Source organism: Lissotriton vulgaris, chromosome 4_1 (genome assembly GCF_964263255.1).
Source record: "Lissotriton vulgaris chromosome 4_1, aLisVul1.2, whole genome shotgun sequence".
NCBI lineage: Eukaryota > Metazoa > Chordata > Amphibia > Caudata > Salamandridae > Lissotriton > Lissotriton vulgaris.
In genome coordinates this window covers 635,768,382-635,789,488 of record NC_141691.1, presented here as the reverse complement: position 1 = coordinate 635,789,488, position 21,107 = coordinate 635,768,382, and the positions used below count along the sequence as shown (strand labels likewise).

Here is a 21,107-nt window from a genome sequence, read left to right as displayed (position 1 = left end):
TTCTTCAACTATAAATATGGTGCGGTTTGTATTTCAAGGCCGTAAAATGACTGATGAAGATTTTGTAAGCAAGGAATAGAAACAGGATCACCTATAAAACGAAACAGATTGGTGCTGCACTCTGATAGGCACAGATACAATACTCCATCAAAAGATCCAAACAAACACATTCTTTTAAGACTTGCTATTTCGTTTTATTACGTCTTACATGTATAGTTCAGTACTATAAATTATTAAATTAAAGTCCTATATATTGTCATCCGGCGTTGGCATACTGGATGGATTTTTGCGGAGAAACACTCTGGACAGGGCAGTGGACATCTTTGTGAAAACTGACTTTTTTTCTGGCTGTTGCGCTGAAACAGGACACGCAAAAGCGCCTGCGAATAAATAAACAAGAGTTTTAAAAATGTTTCTGTTGCTATTGTTTGTGTTAGTCAAACTGACATTCCATCTATTGATATGCTTGCATATGATTTAGAAATACACATTACAGGTAATGGGACAATATGCATATGATTACAAAAGCTTCCAGTTCCTTTTGTCTTGCTCCTTCAAATTGAGTTACTGGTCTACATGTTCTCTTTGTCTTGAAGGGTATTTATACCCGTAAACCACATTTAAATGTTTCTGTTCATCATGCACACAGGAGGACAGCAGGGCAGCTGTCGCTCTAATGATGCTTCCACAGTCACCATCAGGACAGTGTTACTCGGCAGACACTGTCTACATAGGACGTCTTTGGAAAGCACGGATTGCACCAGGCTTCGCTTACACTCATTGTGCCAGGGCTCTATTCTGCAGGCCACTGCAGCTTGCATCACACATTGCCAGTGCTGCCATTGATAATTACAACACAACTACTAACCATCACAGTGAAGAACAGGCCCGAACTGGCCGTAGCGGGCACCGGGCAATCACTTTGCCAGGGCCGGTTTTGGTTCCCAATACGGCCCTGGTGAAGAACGGCAATTTGGACTATTCCAAGCCCCCAAAGCTATAAGAATGGCTTGGGCAACAGGTAATGGTCATTTTTAATGTATATAAAATTAATCAGAGGCGCAACTAGAGCCACATTTTGGTGGGGGGGTTAATAAAATTTTTGGAGTGGGGGCTAAATCTTCCAGCAATATGCAGAGTGGAGATGCAGGGGCTCTAAGAACGGGTGAAAACGCAACAAAGCCTCGTTAACAAGTAAATGGTCTTTTAAAGACCTGTGAAGTACTCGGGTAGGGCTGCAACGAGTCGGGTGCCAGACCAGGCAGCCTACAGCAGCTCAAAAACTGTGTGTGTGTGTGCCTGGGAAGCTCTCAACCCGGGTAGACACACACAACAGGGGTGGGAGGCTGATGCTCTTTGAGTCCTATGCCCATTGCCCGCCTGGAATTAATAATTACCTGTTGTTGTAGTCATCTGTAAATTATCCCGACAGTGCCACCTTGTGATAGACTGTCTCAAGCGCTGGTGTTGACAATTAAGTGACGGTGCTGAGCACCTGAAACTAGTGGCTCAAATTAAGCACTTTCCAGTCGTCCTCTTTCCTACGCCACACACAGTCTGAACAATTCTTGTGCCTCTTCAACACACTCACCATCTCCACATGCTTCTCTCTCACTCACCCACACACTGCACTGTTTCCCCAAGTCTCATCCCGCACTCACTGTGTGCAGTGCGCCTTATTTACTCTAATGCGTCCGCCCCAGTAATCCAACATTCCCACTGTTCCTGTCGCTTTCGGCATAGCCTCCCACCAGGGCACGTGTTGGGGGTCCACGAGGGTGGACGGCGTCCCCCCACTTCTTTCATAGGGTGGATGCCGTCCACCTTGCCAAGAAGTTGGCTCCACTAAAAAAGATGCTAAATTTGTCCAGGTGTAATTTCCAAACACCGGGACACATTCAGCAGCGCCTGCACGTTGTTGTCTGATTTCGATCACAACAACGTGCAGGTGGGGACGGGGCTCTCTTATTTCTGACTCCTGCTGAGATACTCGGCCATAACAAAGGCCGAGTCTCAGGGGTCATCAAGCCTCCTCTTTTTGGAGTTTCCTGGCTGGCAGCAGTCAGGAGCCTCACACCTGATGTTAATGCAGCAGAGGGGAAACAAAGGCTAACACCTTGTTAGCACTTCACACATACCTAGGAGAGGAAGCTTTTCACTTTGTTCAGACTCTGTTTAGGAGATTTGCATGCACTGTTAGAACATCAGATGTGGTGATCTGTCCCAGTATTTGCACAAAATAAATTGCATTTATAACCGCTTATTACCCTTGAGGAGGCGTTGTAATAATTTAAATAGCACTATTTCTTTTGAAGCACTATGGCTATAGAAAGCTTAATGCTGACAAAAGGTAACATTGTTTTATATGTAGCGTACAAAAGTGTGAATCTTCTGCCTAAACCAGGAGGGTTTGGAAGTATACTCAAAATGTGCTCAAATGTACTCATGATACACCTGCTAAACATATATCTGAGGGGTTAAGATCTGATATCACTTCTTGTGATGCCACGCGCTGTGATGTCACGCGCCGTTATGTCACACGCTGCGATGCCAAACGTTGTGATGCCACTTGCATACTGATTAACTAGGTTAGTCCACTCACTTCTTTTTTTAGGGCTTGTGCCCTGCCTCCCACTCATTTTCTGTGCAGTACACCTTCCGTCTCGCAGTCTGCACAGAGCATCTTCCTAATTTACTGGCAGTAGATGTTAGACCCGGCCTCGTGGCGTGGTCCTCCCTGACCCGTAGCAACACCCTTCCGAGCTTTACACCACAACAGACCCCTGAGTCCCCCCGGCCTAGCCAACCCTTCCCTCGATGTTAACCATAACCGTCCCTGGACTTCCCAGTCCATGTCTTCATCTTCCCGGCCCGTAGGCCCTGTGTGCCCCCTTCCCGGCACCTAAGATGGCCGCCGAACCACAAGGCCTAGGCCGAGAGGCGCCACCCTGGCTGGAGGACAGAGCGCCCCCCTTGAGTGAGAGAGGGAGGAGCAGTATCTTTCACACCTCCAACCGATCCTCGAGAAGTGGGTTTCGATCGCCCCTCCGGCCACCCAGAGGGCTGGCTCCACGCCTGCTGTGTATCTGGGACTCCTCCAGAACCTGACATGAATGGATCAAAGGGCCGCGTGGCAGGAAGCCCCAACAAGTGGCCCCCCAGGGGCTAAGACCCTGGCAGACCAGAACTCCGGAGATCAAAGAGGAGCAGTCCTATAACTGGGGATGCTCCGGGACTATCGGCAGATTCGATTCTGGAACGACGAGAGCCCTGCTGACGTGGTCGCGGCTCGCATGGCAGAGAAGGACTTCTGCTGGAACCACCTGAGCCCTGCTTAGTGACTCGCGGCTCCCTTGCAACTTTGAAACACCTGAGCCCTACTAAGTGACTCGCGGCTCCCCTGAAGATCGTAGACCTAAGACATCGTGCTTGAGCCCTGCTGAGTGACTCGCGACTCCATTGCAACTTTGGAACACCTGAGCCCTGCTGAGTGATTCGCGGCTCCCCTGAAGATCGTAAGACCTCCGACACAGTGCTTGAGCCCTGCTGAGTGACTCGCGACTCCCTGACTCTCCCGGTCCGGCTGGACCCCAAAAGATCATCTCGTATCCCCGGCTTGAGGATTGAGAGCTGTGCGCCGGATACGCACCGAGATTGACACTGATCCTATAAGACTGTCCCGCTACCCCTACCCTGACCGAGACTCTTTGAGCCTTTGCTGTATTTGTAACTACCTGCCTTTGCCGATCATAAAGATCCTTTGAATTCTAAGATAAAGAAACATTCTTAAGAAGCTACGGTGTGGTGTCTCTGTATCGTGTGGTGCTTGTGTAGTGGGTACGATCCTAGATTCAAGACTCTCCCCCTGAGAAGTCTCTCGCCAGTGCTCGTCTTCATACCTAGGGAGGTGGGCCCCAGGGTGGTCAGGTACACTTCCTGCCCTCCCCTGAGGCCGCCTTCTAACATTGGTGGCAAGCGACGGGATACGAGCCGCAATCTAGAGATCGTACAGCACACGACTAACGCACTACCGAGCAAAGACGACAGAAGAAACCACCATGAGTATCGTTGAAGTTAACGCAAGTACGGCATTCCAGGTAGAACAACTGGAGGAGTACACACACAAAGAACTAAAAGAATTCTGCAAAGAACACTGGGAATCGCTACCACTGGCCTCAACACAAAGGAAGACATGCAGAAAGCCTTGAAAGCTTGGGTGGAGTCCGGAGACCCCCGCACAGAAGGAGCGGCGGCACAGCCAGACCGACCGGGACTCCCCCAGACAGAAAGCAGCAGAAGCCCGGTACGAAGCATCGTACCAGACGGGGTCTATCCCCGGAAGCGCTCGCAGAGCGAGAAATAAGTCGCCACCATGAGCTCGAGATGGCAAAACTAAAGATCGAAGGCGAAATAAAATTGGCAGAAAAGAAACTTGAGGTCGAGCAATTGAAAGTACAAGGGGAATTAGAAGAGAAGAAACTCCAGCGGGAGCATGAAGGAAGGAGACTTCAGCTGGAGCACGAGCGAAGTTTGAAGGAGCTCGAGCTCAAGGCGAGGAACGAAGAGAACAGGCCCCCGGGGAACAGAGAGACCATCCCCGCAGCCGAGCCGAAGGTCCACATCCCCAAGGATGTAGTCAAAGAGTATTACAAAAATGACGACATTCAGCAATGGTTCAAGTCCTACGAAGTTGCCATGACCTCCCACTGAGTCCCACAGAAGGACTGGGGGGCCGGATTGTGGGGTCGATTCCTGAGCGAGGGGAGAGACACCCTGCTCGATCTACCGTCCTCCGTGCAGACTTCCTACAGCCACATGAAGGAGGCCCTCCTGACGAGATACGGCCTCACCCCAGAAATGTACCGCCAGCGGTTCCGGGACTGCAAATAGATTCCTGGCACCACCTGGGTAGAGTACGTAAATTTTTTTAGCAGAGCATTCGAAGGATGGGTCAAGGGCAGCAAAGTGACCACCATGGAAGAACTAACTAACCTCATGCTGTGGGAAAACTTGTCCACAAATTGTTTTGTGGAACTACGCCAGCATCTGCTCGACAGCAAGCTCGCAGATCCGAGGAAGCTGGCCGTCGAGGCGGATCGCTGGGTGAACACCCGGGTCTCCCGGGGCCCTGTAGGAGACTACCACCGCACCAGTCAAGGACCACCCCGCCAGAGAGGAGGGGGAACCAAGGAGGACCGAGGGACGCCCAGTCTGGTCCCCAGCGTAGCCACCCGAGAAACACACAGCTGAATTTCCCCACACCTCCAGTCGCTACTACCGGTCCCCCGGGTAGATAGCACCAAGTGACCATCACATGCTATAGATGTCAGAAGCCCGGTCACTACGCCGGTGATCCCCTGCGTCCCATGGCCCCACGTATCCCTACCACCACTCCCCAGGCTAGGCAGATAGCGAATGTAGCTCTAGGGGAAGAGTTTGAGGACACTGAGGAATGGGAACCTGCTGCCATGGCCCTAGTATCCTTGGGAGATAAAGAGATGGTCCCCGGGAACGCCCTGCCTCCCAACGCCAAGAAGTACCGCCAGTCAGTAATAGTGAATGGCCACCGAGTGGAGGCCCTCCGTGACACCAGAGCCAGCATCACGGGTGTCCTTAGCCATTTAGTGCCAATGTCCTGTGCCCTGTGATTTCAGCAGATAACTCTGGGAGCTTGTGTAAGGTAGCCCTGATACCGTTTGAATGGGAAGGAGTAGCTGGAAAACTGAAAGTAGCAGTACGGACCTCCCAACCTGTGGGCTGCCTCCTGGGGAACGACCTGGAAAGTTCTCCATGGAAGCAGGTCGAGCGCCGAACCCACCTCGGGACGATGGGTCTTCCCGAGTGGGTGTGCGCCACCACCCGATCTATGGCCGCCCGACTTCCCCCTGACAGGGAAGTTGAGGATGAAACCTCCAGCCTCCCCCCTGGGGATGACGACAGGGCCGAACCAGCCGAAAACTCTGACCTCTCCCCACGAGGAGAGGAAGTCGCGAACGACGAATCCATACACCCCGACCCCGCACAGATCACCGAGCTGGGTGATTTGCCCGAATTAGCGCAGTGGCGCCACGAAGGGGGCCCCTCCCGAGAGGAGTTCTGCAGGGAACAAGCTACCTGTCCTTCCCTGGTCGGACCCTGGCAACAGGCCAAAGCCCAGGCGGCGGGTGACCAATATGGAACCCACTGAATGACCTCCTTTACAGCGAGCAGAAGTCAGCGGAGCTAGGGTCAGCCCGAGTGCTGGTGGTACCCCTACGCTTCCGCGACTTCCTCCTGGGCTTTGCCCACGATGTACCCCTAAGCAGGCCACTTGAGCCAAGACAAGACATATAGCCGCCTGGTCACGCACTTCTTTTGGCCCAAAATGAAAGCGAACGTAGAGGCCCACTGCAAGTCCTGTCCCAGGGCAAGGCTCCCCTCCAACCATTCCCCGTCGTCAGTACCCCCTTTGAGCGGGTCGGAATTGACATAGTGGGGCTGCTGGACCCCAAGACCTCTCAAGGTCACCGCTTCATCCTCGTCCTAGTGGACCATGCCACTCGATACCCAGAAGCCATCCCTCTATGCACCGTCACGGCTCCCGTGGTGGGCCGGGCACTGATGGGAATCTTTTCCCGTGTAGGATTTCCCCGAGAAGTCGAAAAGCGACCGCCGGACAAACTTCATCTCCTGATACATGACATCCCTTTTGCAGCAATGTGGAGTGTCTTAACGGTTCACCACTCCGTACCACCCCCAAGGAAATGGCCTAGTAGAGCGGTTCAACCGGACTCTAAAGCGGATGATCATGGGCCTAGAGGAGCCCCTCCGGTGTAAGTGGGACGTCCTGCCTCTTGTTCGCCTACCGGGAAGTCCCCCAGAAATCCTTGGGGTTCGGCCCGTTTGAATTACTGTACGGACACCCTGCCCGGGGGCCCCTCAGCCTGGTCCGAGAAGGTCGGGTGATGGCACCCCAGACCCCCCTCAGGAGGTGTTTCGGTACATCCTGACCCTCCGAAACCAGACTAGGAAGTTCCGAGAACTGGCCGAGGCCTACCTGGAGGCGAGCCAGGAAGATATGAAGAGCTGGTACAACCAGAATGCCACTCTGGTCGAGTTCCAGCCAGGCCAGCAGGTATGGGTCATGGCCCCAGTAAAACCTTGCGCCCTTCAGGATAAGTGGACGGGGCCCTTCAAGGTGATCGAGAGGAAAAGCCAAGTCACATACTTGGTGGACGTCCAGTCCCCCCGGAACCCCATGCGGGTCCTGCACGTGAACCGCCTCAAGCCACACTTCGTGCGGACGGAGTTGAGCCTGCTACTGGCCACAGATGACGGGGCGGAAGAGGAAACGGAGCCTCCCCCTGACCTCCTGTGCACCAAAGAGAAAGATGGTTCCGTGGAGGGAGTGAACCTCTCTTCCTCCCTCAATCCCCAGCAACGCGAAGACTGCCGCCAGCTCTTGGGGCAGTTCTCTGACCTGTTCTCTCTCGTCCCCAAGGTCACCGACTGGTGTGTCCACAAAGTGGACACCGGAGACAGCCCGCCGGTGCGACACAGAGCCTACGGAGTCCCCGATCGGGTCCGGTCCTGCATTCAGGCCGAGGTCTCGAAGATGTTGTCCTTGGGGGTGGTCGAACCCTCAGACAGCCCCTAGGCCAGCCCAGTGGTGCTGGTCCCGAAAGCTGCTGCCCCTGGAGTCGCCCCTGAACTGAGGTTCTGCGTGGACTACAGGGGGCTAAATGCAGTCACACGAGCCAACGCTCACCCCATTCCCCGCGCAGATGAGCTCATTGACCGTCTCGGATCTGCTCATTTCCTCAGCACCTTTGACTTGACCTGCGGATACTGGCAAATTGTGCTCACAGAGGGAGCCAAGGAGCGGTCCGCCTTCTACACCCCGGACGGGCACTATCGCTTTCACGTGATGCCCTTCGGGATGAAAAATACCCCGGCCACCTTTCAGAGACTGGTGAATAGAGTCCAGGCCGGGCTGGAAGAGTTCAGTGCCGCATATCTGGACGATATCGCGGTTTTTAGTTCAGAATGGAGCGAGCACCTACGGAGAGTGTTGATGGCTCTGCGCCAGGCAGGCCTCACAGTGAAAGCCAGCAAATGCCAAATCGGGCAAGGATCGGTGGTCTACCTGGGGAACCAGGTCGAAAGTGGGCATGTCGCCCCTCTGCAGCCTAAGATTAATGCCATCCAAGCCTGGGATCCACCCACCACCCAAACAGAGGTCCGGGCCTTTCTGGGCCTCACTGGTTATTACCGGAGGTTCATCCGAGGGTACGGCAGCCTCGTAGGTCCCCTCACAGAGCTAACGTCCAAAAAGCAACCCCAGAAGGTGCAGTGGACCCCTGCCTGCCAAGAGGCGTTCGACGCCCTGAAGAGAGCCATGTGTACTGCCCCTGTGTTACGAGCCCCTGACTACTCAAAAGAGTTCGTGGTACAGACTGATGCTTCTGAACACGGCATCGGGGCCCTACTATCCCAACTGAATGAGGAAGGTCTAGACCAGCCTGTAGCCTTCATTAGCCGGAGGCTACTCCCCAGAGAGCAGAGGTGGAGCACCATCGAACGCGAAGCGTTCGCCGTAGTCTGGGCCCTCAAGAAGTTACGGCCCTACTTGTTCGGAACCCATTTCCGCGTCCAGACGGATCATCGACCATTGCGGTGGTTGATGCAGATGCGAGGCGAGAACCCCAAACTGCTGTGATGGTCGATATCCCTCCAGGGGATGGATTTCACTGTAGAACATCGCCCTGGTACCAACCACGCCAACGCTGACGGCCTCTCCAGGTTCTTCCGCCTCAGCGAAGAGAGCCCCCAAGGGGATGGGTAGTTCTCCCCGACTTTCAGATGGGTGGGACGCATTTTAGACCTGGCCTCGTGGCGTGGTCCTTCCTGACCCGTAGCAACACCCTTCCGAGCTTTACATCACAACAGACCCCTGAGTCCCCCGGGCCTAGCCAACCCTTCCCTCCATGTTAACCATAACCGTCCCCGGACTTCCCAGTCCATGTCTCCATCTTCCGGGCCCGTAGGCCCTGTGTGCCCCCTTCCCGGCACCTAAGATGGCCACCCAACCAGCACGGCCTAGGCCGAGAGCGCCACCCTGGCTGGAGGACAGAGCGCCCCCTTGAGTGAGAGAGGGAGGAGCAGTATCTTTCACACCTCCGACCGATCCTCGAGAAGTGGGTTTCGATCGCCCCTCCGGCCACCCAGAGGGCTGGCTCCACGCCTGCTGTGTGTCTGGGACTCCTCCAGAACCTGACATGAATGGATCAAAGGACCGCATGGCAGGAAGCCCCAACAAGCGGCCCCCAGGTGCTAAGACCCCGGCAGACCAGAACTCCGGAGATCAAAGAGGAGCAGTCCTATAACTGGGGATGCTCCGGGACTATCGGCAGATTCGATTCTGGAACGACGAGAGCCCTGCTGCCTTTGCCGATCATAAAGATCCTTTGAATTCTAAGATAAAGAAACGTTCTTAAGAAGCTACGGTGTGGTGTCTCTGTATCGTGTGGTGCTTGTGTAGTGGGTACGATCCTAGATTCGAGACTCTCCCCCTGAGAAGTCTCTCGCCAGTGCTCGTCTTCATACCTAGGGAGGTGGGCCCCAGGGCGGTCAGGTACACGTCCTGCCCTCCCCTGAGGCCGCCTTCTAACAGTAGACATGTGGATTGCTTTTAATGCATTCACTGTCTGCACAGGAGCTCTTTTGCCCCTCACTGCTTGCATAGCTCTTCTCTGCCACTTTTCTAATTGCGCAGCACTATATATTTATATGCAGAGTGCGTCTTCCGTACTCACTGGATAGAACTTCTACATTTACTGACAGTACAGCGTTTGTCTCCCACTCACTGTTTGAATTGCTTTTTTCTTCACTCAGTGTCTGCACAGTGCTCAATGTCCACTTTCTGTAGAGTGCTTCTTCCCCACTCACTGCAAGGGCGTCTTTACTCATTGCCTGCCTAGTGTTTCTTCTCCACTTATTAGACAGTGCTTCATTCCTGCCCACTACAAGCTCTCTGCTGCTCTCCACTTTTCAATCACTGTGAACCTCCCTTGTCATATTGTTAGCAGTACTCGGGGACTATGTGGGGCGAAATCCTCCCAGGTGCACTGCCAGGACACTGGACACCACTGCCTGCGCCAGAGACTGCGGGTCACCAACCACAAAGGGGGTGGGAGGTAAGTGGACTTATTTTGTCAGGGCCCTGCTATTTTTCAGGGCTCCGCCTGACTACCGCTGTTTTTGTGGTATTTTCATTGTCATGCAGGTAACGTCAGCTGCCTCAAGAGCTGCTCTATGCTAGAGGTGCCTCCAAATATGCCCCAGGATTTTGTTTCTACTTTGACCTAGGTGCTCTTTCCATCAGCCAACAGGACCCGGCAAGACCTTTGTGACCTATATTCCACAAAAGCTTCTAATAACCCTCAGAGACTGGACAGGAAATGTGGCAATGAGAGTGTCAGTCCAGGTTAGAGAAGAGCAAAGAGAAGCTTCCAGCAGGGGAGCAAGTATGAGAGCGGGCAGCCATCTTAAAGCTAGTACAATATGTGGCGGTGATCAATCGCGACTCACCCTCAGCACAGCGCCTTTTCCAGCTCATCCTATGCACATTGCTTCCACCTCAAACACTCAACTCACTGCATGGATATTGCTTCCCATTAACAGTCCATAGTATGTCTCGTTTCTTCACTCTACTCATTGCACTCTCTGCACTCGGTGCGTGTGCAATAATTCCCTCTCCCTCCTCCCACTCACTACAGACCCACAGATTCACTCTCGCTCAGCCTCACTGTGTACACTGTCCTTCTCCCACTCTGCCCATGCTGCGCCTCTGTCCCTCAGTTTCTACTCAGTGCTTTTGTGTCCTTCAGTATTACTCACCTCTCCTGCCGCTTCCATCCTACTGGTGATGAAAGCCTATCCACATGAGGGGGCACAGTTGAGTGCTAAGAGCGTGATTCTGCATGCTTGGATCTTGCACGCAGAAGGAAAAGCATTGGTTTAGCGGGAAAAGCCTGTTGTCCATACTTGGAATCTGCAAGAAGACAACAGTGGTGGTGGTCTTCACAAGCTCATTGCTTGAGAGTTGATGGCACGGTGCATGGCAAAACTAATTAAAAATGGGCCTTAATAGGTGGGCGGAATCTCAACAATGCTCTCAGAGGAGAATTGGTTGAAAGTTGCCTTTAAAAATAAACTCGTGCTCCAACAAATTCATTCACAGGTGGAGCCTATGGGGCTTATTTACAAGCCTGTTGCGCTGCCAGTAAGTCACTTTTTCCCATTTTAAAAAATGAGTAAATAAGCCCAATAGGCAGTAGGAAAGGAATAGAAAGTCAATCACAAAAAAAGAACTCTGGGGCAGATGTACAAGGAACTGAAGCATCTGCATAGATGCGTCAGTTTCCTTGCGCCAAATGCACTTGCGCCACCATGGATGCGCTGTATTGTGTGTCTTTTGCATTTACAATACAGGGCTCCATGGCGCAAGGATTAACAGATGCATCAGAAATTCTGACGCATCTGTTGGCCCAAAAGTCACACATTGCTGGAGTTGCTCATGAAAGTGACACAACTCCAGCAATGCGACACAACAGATAGGTGAGTCCCATTGCGTAAGATCAAATTTCTCCTTCCGGAAGACAGCATGAAAATAGCAGTCACTACACTCATTCTCTCGCGTTGGGATTATTGCAACACTCTTTTTATTAACATCCAGAAAGGGCAGCTGGCAAGACTCCAGATGGTGCAGAATGCGGCAGCTAGACTGCATGCTGGAATTCCCAAATTCGCCTCAGTCAGGACATAACTTAGAGCCCTTCACTGGCTCTCTGTTGACTCCCGGATTCAGTTTAAGGCTTTGTGCCTGGTATTTATGGTATTTAAAGCCCAAACGTTATTGGCCCTGATTTCCTGAAGCATTCTTTTCAATGGTTTGTTCCTGGAAGGGCCCTTTGGTCCACGCAAGCCAAACTAATTCTCTCCCCTGTGTGGCGAAACAGAGCTGGGGTGGATGGAGTTTTGGCTACTGTGCTGCTAAGGCATGGAATAAACTTCCTTTTTTTCCTTAACCCCTTCGACGCTGATGACGAGCTCAGCTCGTCATCACCCACGGGTGGCGTGTGCTGATGACGAGCTGAGCTCGTCATGTAACGCAGAAAAGGGAAAACAGCCGCACAGCGCAAAAATCACTGCAGCAGCGATGCGGTTAAGGAGCTCGATAGAACTGCTTTTGTTTTGTAAGGGACTGAAAACCTGGCTTTTCAGATAAATCGCTCCTGCCCATTATGCTGGTCACAGCTTTGTCTCAGATGATAGTGTACAGCGCCAGGACACCTCTGGGTAGCAGAGCGCTTTAAACATTTTATTAACATAACATAACATAACATTCAAAACGCCCTGCATCATTCCTTACGCCTTGTCTGAGCATGCGTAGGGATTTTGATGTAGTGAAGGTGTAGAGTGATGCAGTGAAATGTACATTTCACTGCACCAGTTCTACATGGCTTTTTGCGGGGGACCGCCCACCCTGCATACATTATACCTGACACAGGTATAATGTGATGCAGAGCTTTACATTGTGACATATCTTCCCAGAAGTGTCACGTTGTAAATTGGCCGCATTGTTTGCACAGCCATTGCCTCAAAAAACTTGACGCAATGGCTGCGCAAGGACGCGCAGGGGTTTATTAAATGTGCCTCTCTGTTTCTGAAAGCCGCTTGGATTCAGCAGTTTTATCGAACGTCCGGCTGCCATGGCTACAGCAGAATCAATCATAAGCCATCCTTTCCTCAGAAAAGTATGTATGGGTAAGCCCGGACACCGCTTTTTTCCACCTGGCATTCCCCCAGTGGGTTTGAGCCTCTGAAGTCCGATTTTTCAGGAAGGGGTCCACTGCTGGCGTCTCTGTCTCTTTCACCAGCTTCCTCCATTAATTACAGGAGGCAGGGTGGGTCAGGCTAGAAATAGAGAGGTTCCGAGAGGAATAATACAGAAAAGTGGGATGAGACAGGGATGCTTTGAACATCATTTCCAAAGCTGCTTTTAGTTTCAGGTGCTACCCTGCAGTAAGGGTCTGCTTCAGGGTTGCTCGCAAGTCAAACCGTATGCTCTGAGGTACTACTGAGACTTCTGAAGTGTCCATCACAATTGAAACTTAGCCTCTGAAAAGCTGGTAGGGCTCTGATCTACATGTTCATAATGTGAATCTGGTGTTTGCCGCACTGTCTGCCATCTCTGCTCAGATTGTCCTGGACTTCCAAAGTCCGTTTATTCTGTGTGTTCTCACACATACTGTGTCCCAGAGCCACCCTCACAACTACAACAACACTACCACGTCTGTGATTAGTGTTTCCGGAGTTAAATTAGAGTTGGCATACCAAAATGGAATTGCCATAAAAGACTGGCTTCACAAAATGTTTTAGTGCCAAATGGGTGTGCATAAAAATAAAACGATTCCGCACGTCGAAATTCAACATTCTAAATCACAGTGGGCGTTCAAAGGGCAAACGAGATGGTGCATAACACTCCATTATGATGGAGATAACCCACCACTATGTTGGAGATAATCCACAACTCTGATGGAGATCATCCACCACTATGTTGGAGATAACCCACTTCTATTTTGGAGATAATCCACCACTCTGATGGAGATAATCCCCCACTATGAAGGAGATAGTCCAAAACTATGATGGAGATAATCTACCACTATGATGGAGATAATCTACCACTATGATGGAGATAATCCACCAATATGCTGGAAATAATCCACCAATATGTTGGAGATAATCCACCACTATGATGGAGATAATCCACCACTATGATGGAGATAATCAAAAACTATAAGGGAGTTAATCCACACCTATGATGGAGATAATCCACCAATATGCTGGAAATAATCCACCACTATGTTTGGGTTTTTATCATCATAAATGTAAGTCTAGTGCCGCAAGGGGGCAGTACAAGGGGGCAAAGTACATAGAACAATTCAGGTTTGTGGGTATCTACAAACATTTTGCCATTAGTTTCCCACCCGGAAAACACACCTCCAAGAACTGCACAGAAGGCGGGGTAACGTTTCTTTCTAGGGAGGAAGATGGACTGCTGTAGAAAAGGTTCTTTGGCAGGGAAACAATATTCCTTCAGGAGGATAAAAAGAGGGCCCGATTTACTCACAAAATGTGGTAAACCTACTTCACTAATTTTACGCCAATTTCTGGAATAGATTTACATTTTGTTTTAACTGTCAAAGAATTTTAGGAATTTACATGAGGTGTCTATCAGTTAAGATGCATAAGCATTCATCAATGCATATGAGTATATGGCATATTACTTGCCACGTATTAATGCTTAGTAAAAGTGTACTTGAACATGCTAAAAATCTTTTTTTTTCCTCCATGAGTAAATTACTTTTCCTCCAAAGAAACTGCTTACCCTCCACCCCACTAATTTTGGAGGTGTTCCCTCGCCTTTCCTGCCATGGGTAGGGATTTAGAGCCAGGTGTACATAGACTTCCATTTGCGATTTCCTACTAACAAATTTTTGCAATACGCTATTAAGAAATTGCAAAAAGCTATGTACAATAATGTGTTTTACTCTGTTTGAATACCAGTGGGTCGCAATTGACCTACCTCATTAATATTCATTGGGTATGTCGCAATTTGCGACCCATTGGGAATAGCTAAAACACAGGGATGGTGGCCATGTCTGTGTTTGCCTTTAAATAAAGCGATATTTTCCTTTTTAAATGCAACCCGTTTTCCTTAAAGGAAACCGGGATGCATTAAAAGAAAATATCGAAAAGTTTTCTTTTCATTCTTTAAGAGTATGCAGGGGTCCGTGGGACCACTGCATGCTATTATTAAAAATGTTTTGCAACCATTTACAAAGGGGAATTGGTTACAAAGGGACTTCTTCCTATGGAGAATGGATTATCGGTTACCACCTACTAGAAGTAGGTGGTAAATTGGGAATGTTTTGTGACTGTATTTCATCGCAAAACATTCACACATACCAGTGTGAGTCACTATTCGGAAGGAATGCCCTTGACACGTCCCTTCCTAATAAGGATCACTAACTCATTTTGTGATTCAGTAATAGGTTACCGAATCGCAAAAAAGGTTGGTACATAGAAAAAGGCATTTTCCAGTCGCAAACGTCTCGATTCTGTGAATCGGGCCATTTGCAACCTAGAAAAATCTATGTGCTGCTTCTGCACAGGAATCAAGACCGAATAAAGGGTGTAAATTGCCCATGAAAAAAGTGTAAGAATATCCCACAAACTTGCTAGTTTGTGAATGTTCACTAATTTTTCATGGCACTCTCACACTGGAACAACCACTTCCCATCCTTTGGACCAGATTTGCTTCAACGTTTTGGAGCAACATTACATGTGAATACATTTATTTCCGAGTGTAAATTTGAGTTTTGTGAATAAATAATTTAATTTGCATTTATAAATCAAAACATTTCTGCATCTAAGATTAACTCAGATGCGCAAATGGTTTTGTGACTTTATTAAACTTCCTCGACTTTTCTACTTGTATGAACTAAATTTTATGTTAATTTATGCATGGACTCACTATAACAAAGTGGTATCTTATTATAAATATTGAATTCAAAGATTAAGCAAAAAAGTAGCGAACAATTAACAATGGTATCATTAACTTTCTCATACCTGATTCCACTGATGACAGCATTGAAGAGTCTGTGATTTCTTCGATATCTAGACTAGTCTGCACACAAAAAGTTAAAAAGTAACGGTTATTTACAGGATTTGAAAATATAACTAGGTGCTAAGGAGGGTGATACTTGAGGGTGGCATTTGGTGATATTAGTTAAACAGCCCAGGATGTATATGCATTGCAGTTCCCCGGCTGATAGATTTGTGACGCATTGTACACCCTTTGCACTTTCAGGTAAATGCAGTCTTCCAAATATTAACATATTCTATTATTTGTAGCTTCACTAAAGACGGTATGTGATGAGCAGTACAAAAAAATAGGATTTATTATAACATTTATATTTACTGACCTATAGACATATGAGTATAGTGAGCTATGCAGGCGCCCTCACTTGATATATCTCTACTGATCTTTACTGTAAAGCAGAGGTGTGTGATGTAGGTACAGAAGATCCAGTTCCATGCCAGATATTCTGGATATTTTTATATAGTACTTTTACTCCCAGTCAATATCAAAAGAGTTTGTGTACATAAGTCATTGTTTAGCATAAAAATCGGGCATGGATTCGGCCATCCTGCGCTTCGGAGGGACCATTAAGGGAGAATCAAGGACAAGTTTTGTGCATTTTAAGGTGACTGGCAGTGCCCTACAACACTGCACAGGCAACCATTTTATGCTGTAGTCAAATGGAGATCCATATTATACAGCAGTCAAATGGGTTGTGGATTCAGGGCATTCACTGAAATGAGGCACAACATGGTGTCAGGGACACAGGCGTGCTGGAGGAAGAAGGCTCGAATCCCTCCCAGGAGCCTCAATGCCCTATCTAAAGATTTGCCAGGAATAAAAATGTGCATACTTCTTCTCATGGGGTACACATCTATATTTCAGATGAGCATTCATGCATTCATGCACAGCATAAGTGCTGTCTCATATTGGGAATGCAAAGTCGAGAGTTATCAGTGGACTTTTTGGGACAGACCAGGTCTTATGGCCAGTGGTTGAAACCCCAAGGGTGCAAGTGGGCCTTCTTTACAGTCAGGATTGTTTTTATGCAAGAAGGGATACCTTCCTGCACAGAAACAATCCTTAGAGGTATTTTCCTCTTTCTATGCGTGCTGCACAATGCAGCTTGCATAGAAACAGGAAGTAACCAAAGAAATAAATATATTTCTTCTTGTTGAGCCTGGTTCAGAAAGGAGTACCATTTTGCACAATCCCAGGTTTACTCACTTTATTAAATCTGGTATTGCCAGTCAGTCAGTCAGAAAGGCTTTATTTCGATAAAAACATATAAAAGCATCACATTAATTAAAAAACACATTATGAATTAAAAACAAAAAATAATCTATTTACACCAGATTTTTACAACCAATATTTACAAGTTAAGAACATCATTTAGACGATTAATTAAAAATCAAATTAAACATTTCATTTAAGCCTTTTTTTCCTAACATGCCATGCCCATGATAAAAATTTAGAAAGGCCGCAAGCATACGATCGCCGTGAATCTGCCGGACATTCAAACAGAAAATGCACTATAGTTTCTAATCTAGTTGGGCAGATAGGGCAGAATGCTGTTGTTTGAGCCGGGGGTTTCCAACGAGCTGTTAGGGCACGCACAGGGAATGCCCCGACCCTAAATCTAAAATAAAGGGCCCTATCGAATGGCTTCCGGGTAATATCCAAATAAAGTTCCCGAAACGGCGAGTCCTTGAACTTTAGGAATTCATCCGTGAGCCTTCGCAGAGCGTGATTAGTACTAGTTCTAGACGCAACCCAATTCCAATAAAGGCTCTTTAAAGTTGCCTTCGGGGGTGAGGACCTACCAGCCCATGCCTCGCTAAGGCCCAAAACGCCAATCAAATCAAAACTTTTACATCTTTTAACCACTTTACTTTGTGCCATCCTGGCAATGACATTACTTCAGATAGCCCTTTAGCATATTTGGCCAATTCAGGCACTCGCCACAGCCGGGCCCATAAGAGCAACGGCCGAAGCTTTGCCAAAGTGCTAATAGAGCGTCAACCTAATCAAACAATAAAGGTATCATTGGGGTACTCTGGGGAAGTGACATAAGGTCCCTATAGAACTTATTTTCGGACCTTGTTAATTGGTCTATATTAGTAGTACCCCATAGCTCTGCCCCATAAAGAGCAGAGCTCACTCCCTTTGCTTTATAAATGTCAATGTCAATGACAGGGGCTATCGGCCTTATCGAACAGGCGCGCTGTTCCTTGAGCAACGCCCCGGGTACCGTCTTATGGATTAGCAGCCTTTTACAGAGGTGCGGGGTCCACTGCATGGTATGCGATATACGTATGCCTAAATAATCAAACACAGTGACCCTTTCCAGTGGGACAAGGTTCAGTGTAGGGGAGCGCCCAAGTTTTTTCGGGGGGTTCATTACCAAATACTTTGTTTTATCAGTATTTATTAGTAGACCTCTCTGCAAGCAAAAAACCTGGAAGCTATCTAGGAGGTTTTGAAGGCCCATTGGGGTCTTAGATATTAAGAGCGTATCATCCGCAAATAGGAGGGTAGGAATTTGCTCGCCCGCCAGGGACGGTTCATCTGAAGGTTCTTTTAGCAGATGCTCAACCACACCATTCACGTATAGTGAAAATAGAGTGGGAGCAAGAACACATCCCTGGCGAACCCCTCTCTCTACTGGGATTCTGTTGGTTTTCTGGCCCTCAGTTCCCCATCTTACTTGGGCAAAATTGCCTTCGTGGAGCCTGACCAACATGGACAGAATATTGCATGGAAACCCCATATCGGAAAGTACTCCCCAAAGAGTCTCCGTAGGCACAAGGTCAAAGGCAGTCTTTAGGTCGATGAACGCAAGATAAAGACTGCCTTTGCCTATAACAACCACCTTCCAGTAGATTAGCATTAGTCTAAATGCCTGCTCTATTGTGCCTGTACCAGCCCTAAACCCCGCTTGGTAATCGGAGAGAATCTCATTTTCGTTAATCCATTGTAATATTCTCTCCAACAACACCTTACCAACAACCTTTTGGGTTGAGTCCAACAAGCTTATAGGCCGATAATTGGAAGGGTCATCCCTCGGTCCCTTTTTAAAAATGGGCACAACCTCGGCACCTTTTGACGACTCGGGAATGGCAGCACCTCTGTCAATGGCAATAAGCAAAGAGTGAATGAACTTCCCCCATTTCGGCTTATCCGAACGGAGCAAATCCCCGGGGATGCCATCCGGGCCGGCTGCTCTTTGGGGCACAATGGAGCTAATAGCATGCTCCACCTCCTTAATTGTAAAGGGGAACTCGTTAAAATCACCATGAAAAACATGAAGATTAGATGTAACTAAAGCACTAGACCCTAGCTGGCAGGTATACAATTTCGAGAAGTGGTCAAACCATGCCTGGCTGGTGATATTACATGTAATGAGGTCGCTATCTGGTCTATTTCTAGCTCTAATGGTATCCCAAAAGCGTCTAGTATCCCTACTAGAGCTAGCCTCTTTTAATGTATGCCAATACTGTCCTCCCACTCCTTTTTTGCATTTATTATTGCCTGCTTATACTCTTTTCTAGCGCACTGTATCAGAGGTTGTGACTTCCCTTTAACAGCCTTAATCAGGGCTGACTTTTTATGTCTGCATATGGGAGTAAACCAGTCCTGCGCACCCTTTGGCTTCTGGGGCCCTTTCACCTGCCCCCTCGTGCTTGCTTCAAGAATAATTTCCCTACCATCTTGATGGTATCCTGGAAGACGAGAGTTGCCCTACCTGGGACGGAGTGATCTAGAGAGACAGTATCCAGCTCCCTATGCAAGACTATCAACACTAAGTTTATAGCTTCTACCTTTGCTTCGTCCAGGGCGACTTTACTCCGCTTAAGACGTTTCCCACAATTAGATGGAAAAACTTTAGGGGCAGGCTCCTGTTCACTTGGTGATACTACATCATCTTTTCTGGGTCACAAACTCTTAAGGGTTAGCGAAAGCAAGTTGTGGTCACTATCTACAGTGGGTAAGACAACCATATCCTGGACAAACTTCCAAAGCATAAAATCAAGGAGGATCTAATCAATCCTTGTCATGTGGTTCACCCTATTGAATGTATTAGCACCCATGGAGTCCGAATTGGTTCGACCGTTAGCTGCTCTTAACCCAAACTCCATGGTCAATGCATTCAGCTGGATCGCCCTTTGGGACCATCTTTTTATTGGTTAAATGGTTAACATGGGTATGCCCCTCCTTGCGTCATCTTCACCTAGGTCAAAAATATCCTCTGTCGCAAGGGGCTCAAATGTACAATTAAAATCTCCTGCGACCAGGACTTGCATGCCATCGTCACAATCTCTAAGTTCACTTTCAAGGATGGCTACTATTGGAGACAGAGAGCCTTTTTTTGTACCCTTAGCATAGATGTTGAATAGCTCAAGGGTTCGCCCCCTATTGGGACCCCTCAAAGAAATTCTAAGAACATCTGGGGAGTTGCACTGCTTTTGCGTAATATAGCAACCCAAGGAAATGCTTACCCAAATAAGAAGCCCCCCTGAAGGACGGCCTCTTCAAGTAATTGGGGATACCACAGGTAAAAAAATAGGTGACATAGCCAGCTCTGTGGATGGGTTTCAGGCTCCACGTCTCCTGAAAGATGCAGATCTTATGCGCCTCCACCAAGCTGTTCCAATCTGGAGTGCCTAATTTCCTATGAATACCTGCTATATTCCAGCTGATAACCTTGTTTAATTCGGTAACATCCAGTACTTGGTTCAGTGGGGAGTCCAATCGTACTCTGGGCGGGTTAAGTTCTGTTCTAGCTGACTCAATAGCCAAGGTAAGCGGGGGAGATATGCCCAAAGCTGGGGCATCTCCCTGGTCAGTTGGATGTACTGCTAGGGTCAGAGGATCACATAAAGGGCTATATGCTAAATTGGGAGAAGAAGGATCGTTATGTCAGTACCCTAAATCAGAACCATAATATTCTCGCCTATTGCCAAGGTTTAAAGTAGGATGGATACAGTGGTCACCAGAAAACGCTCCCCAGGATTGGTATCCATGATTCTGCCATTGGGTCTGAGGCACTTGCTGCGGGTAGAAATGCCCCAAACCAAATGCTCTTATTCCACTATAGCCAAACTCATTATGATGGGTGCAAATAAACTTTACGGCGTGCATATCCCAAAAATTAACTAGGATACAATCGCCTGAAACATCAACAACAAAAGTTAAATTTAAAAAAAACATTTTGCATCGTGGTTTAGTAAATCTGGCCCTAGATACAGTATTTAGGAGCAGGAATGAGAAAGGAGCTTGACAAGAGTAACGTTCCATACCACTGATGTACCACAAGACTTCTTCTTATCACAGAAGAAGTTACTAAGCTCTACCCGTGATGCCTTGACTTTGATTTGTGTCCATGTGCAGTTCCCACACTTGCGGGACCTGCTGCAAG

General features: G+C 48.5%; 1 protein-coding gene across 1 annotated transcript in view; it reads right to left on the bottom strand.

Annotated features, from left to right (window-relative positions):
• Positions 1-246: 246 nt before the first annotated feature.
• Positions 247-21,107, bottom strand: part of LOC147722358 (uncharacterized) — a 700,192-nt gene continuing 679,331 nt past the window's right edge. The window contains exons 17-18 of the mRNA XM_086967301.1: positions 15,676-15,733; positions 247-380 (exon numbers count right to left, since the gene is read on the bottom strand). Of these exons, the coding sequence (XP_086823427.1) occupies positions 247-380; positions 15,676-15,733 (192 nt within the window). The remainder of the gene's footprint in view (positions 381-15,675; positions 15,734-21,107) is intronic.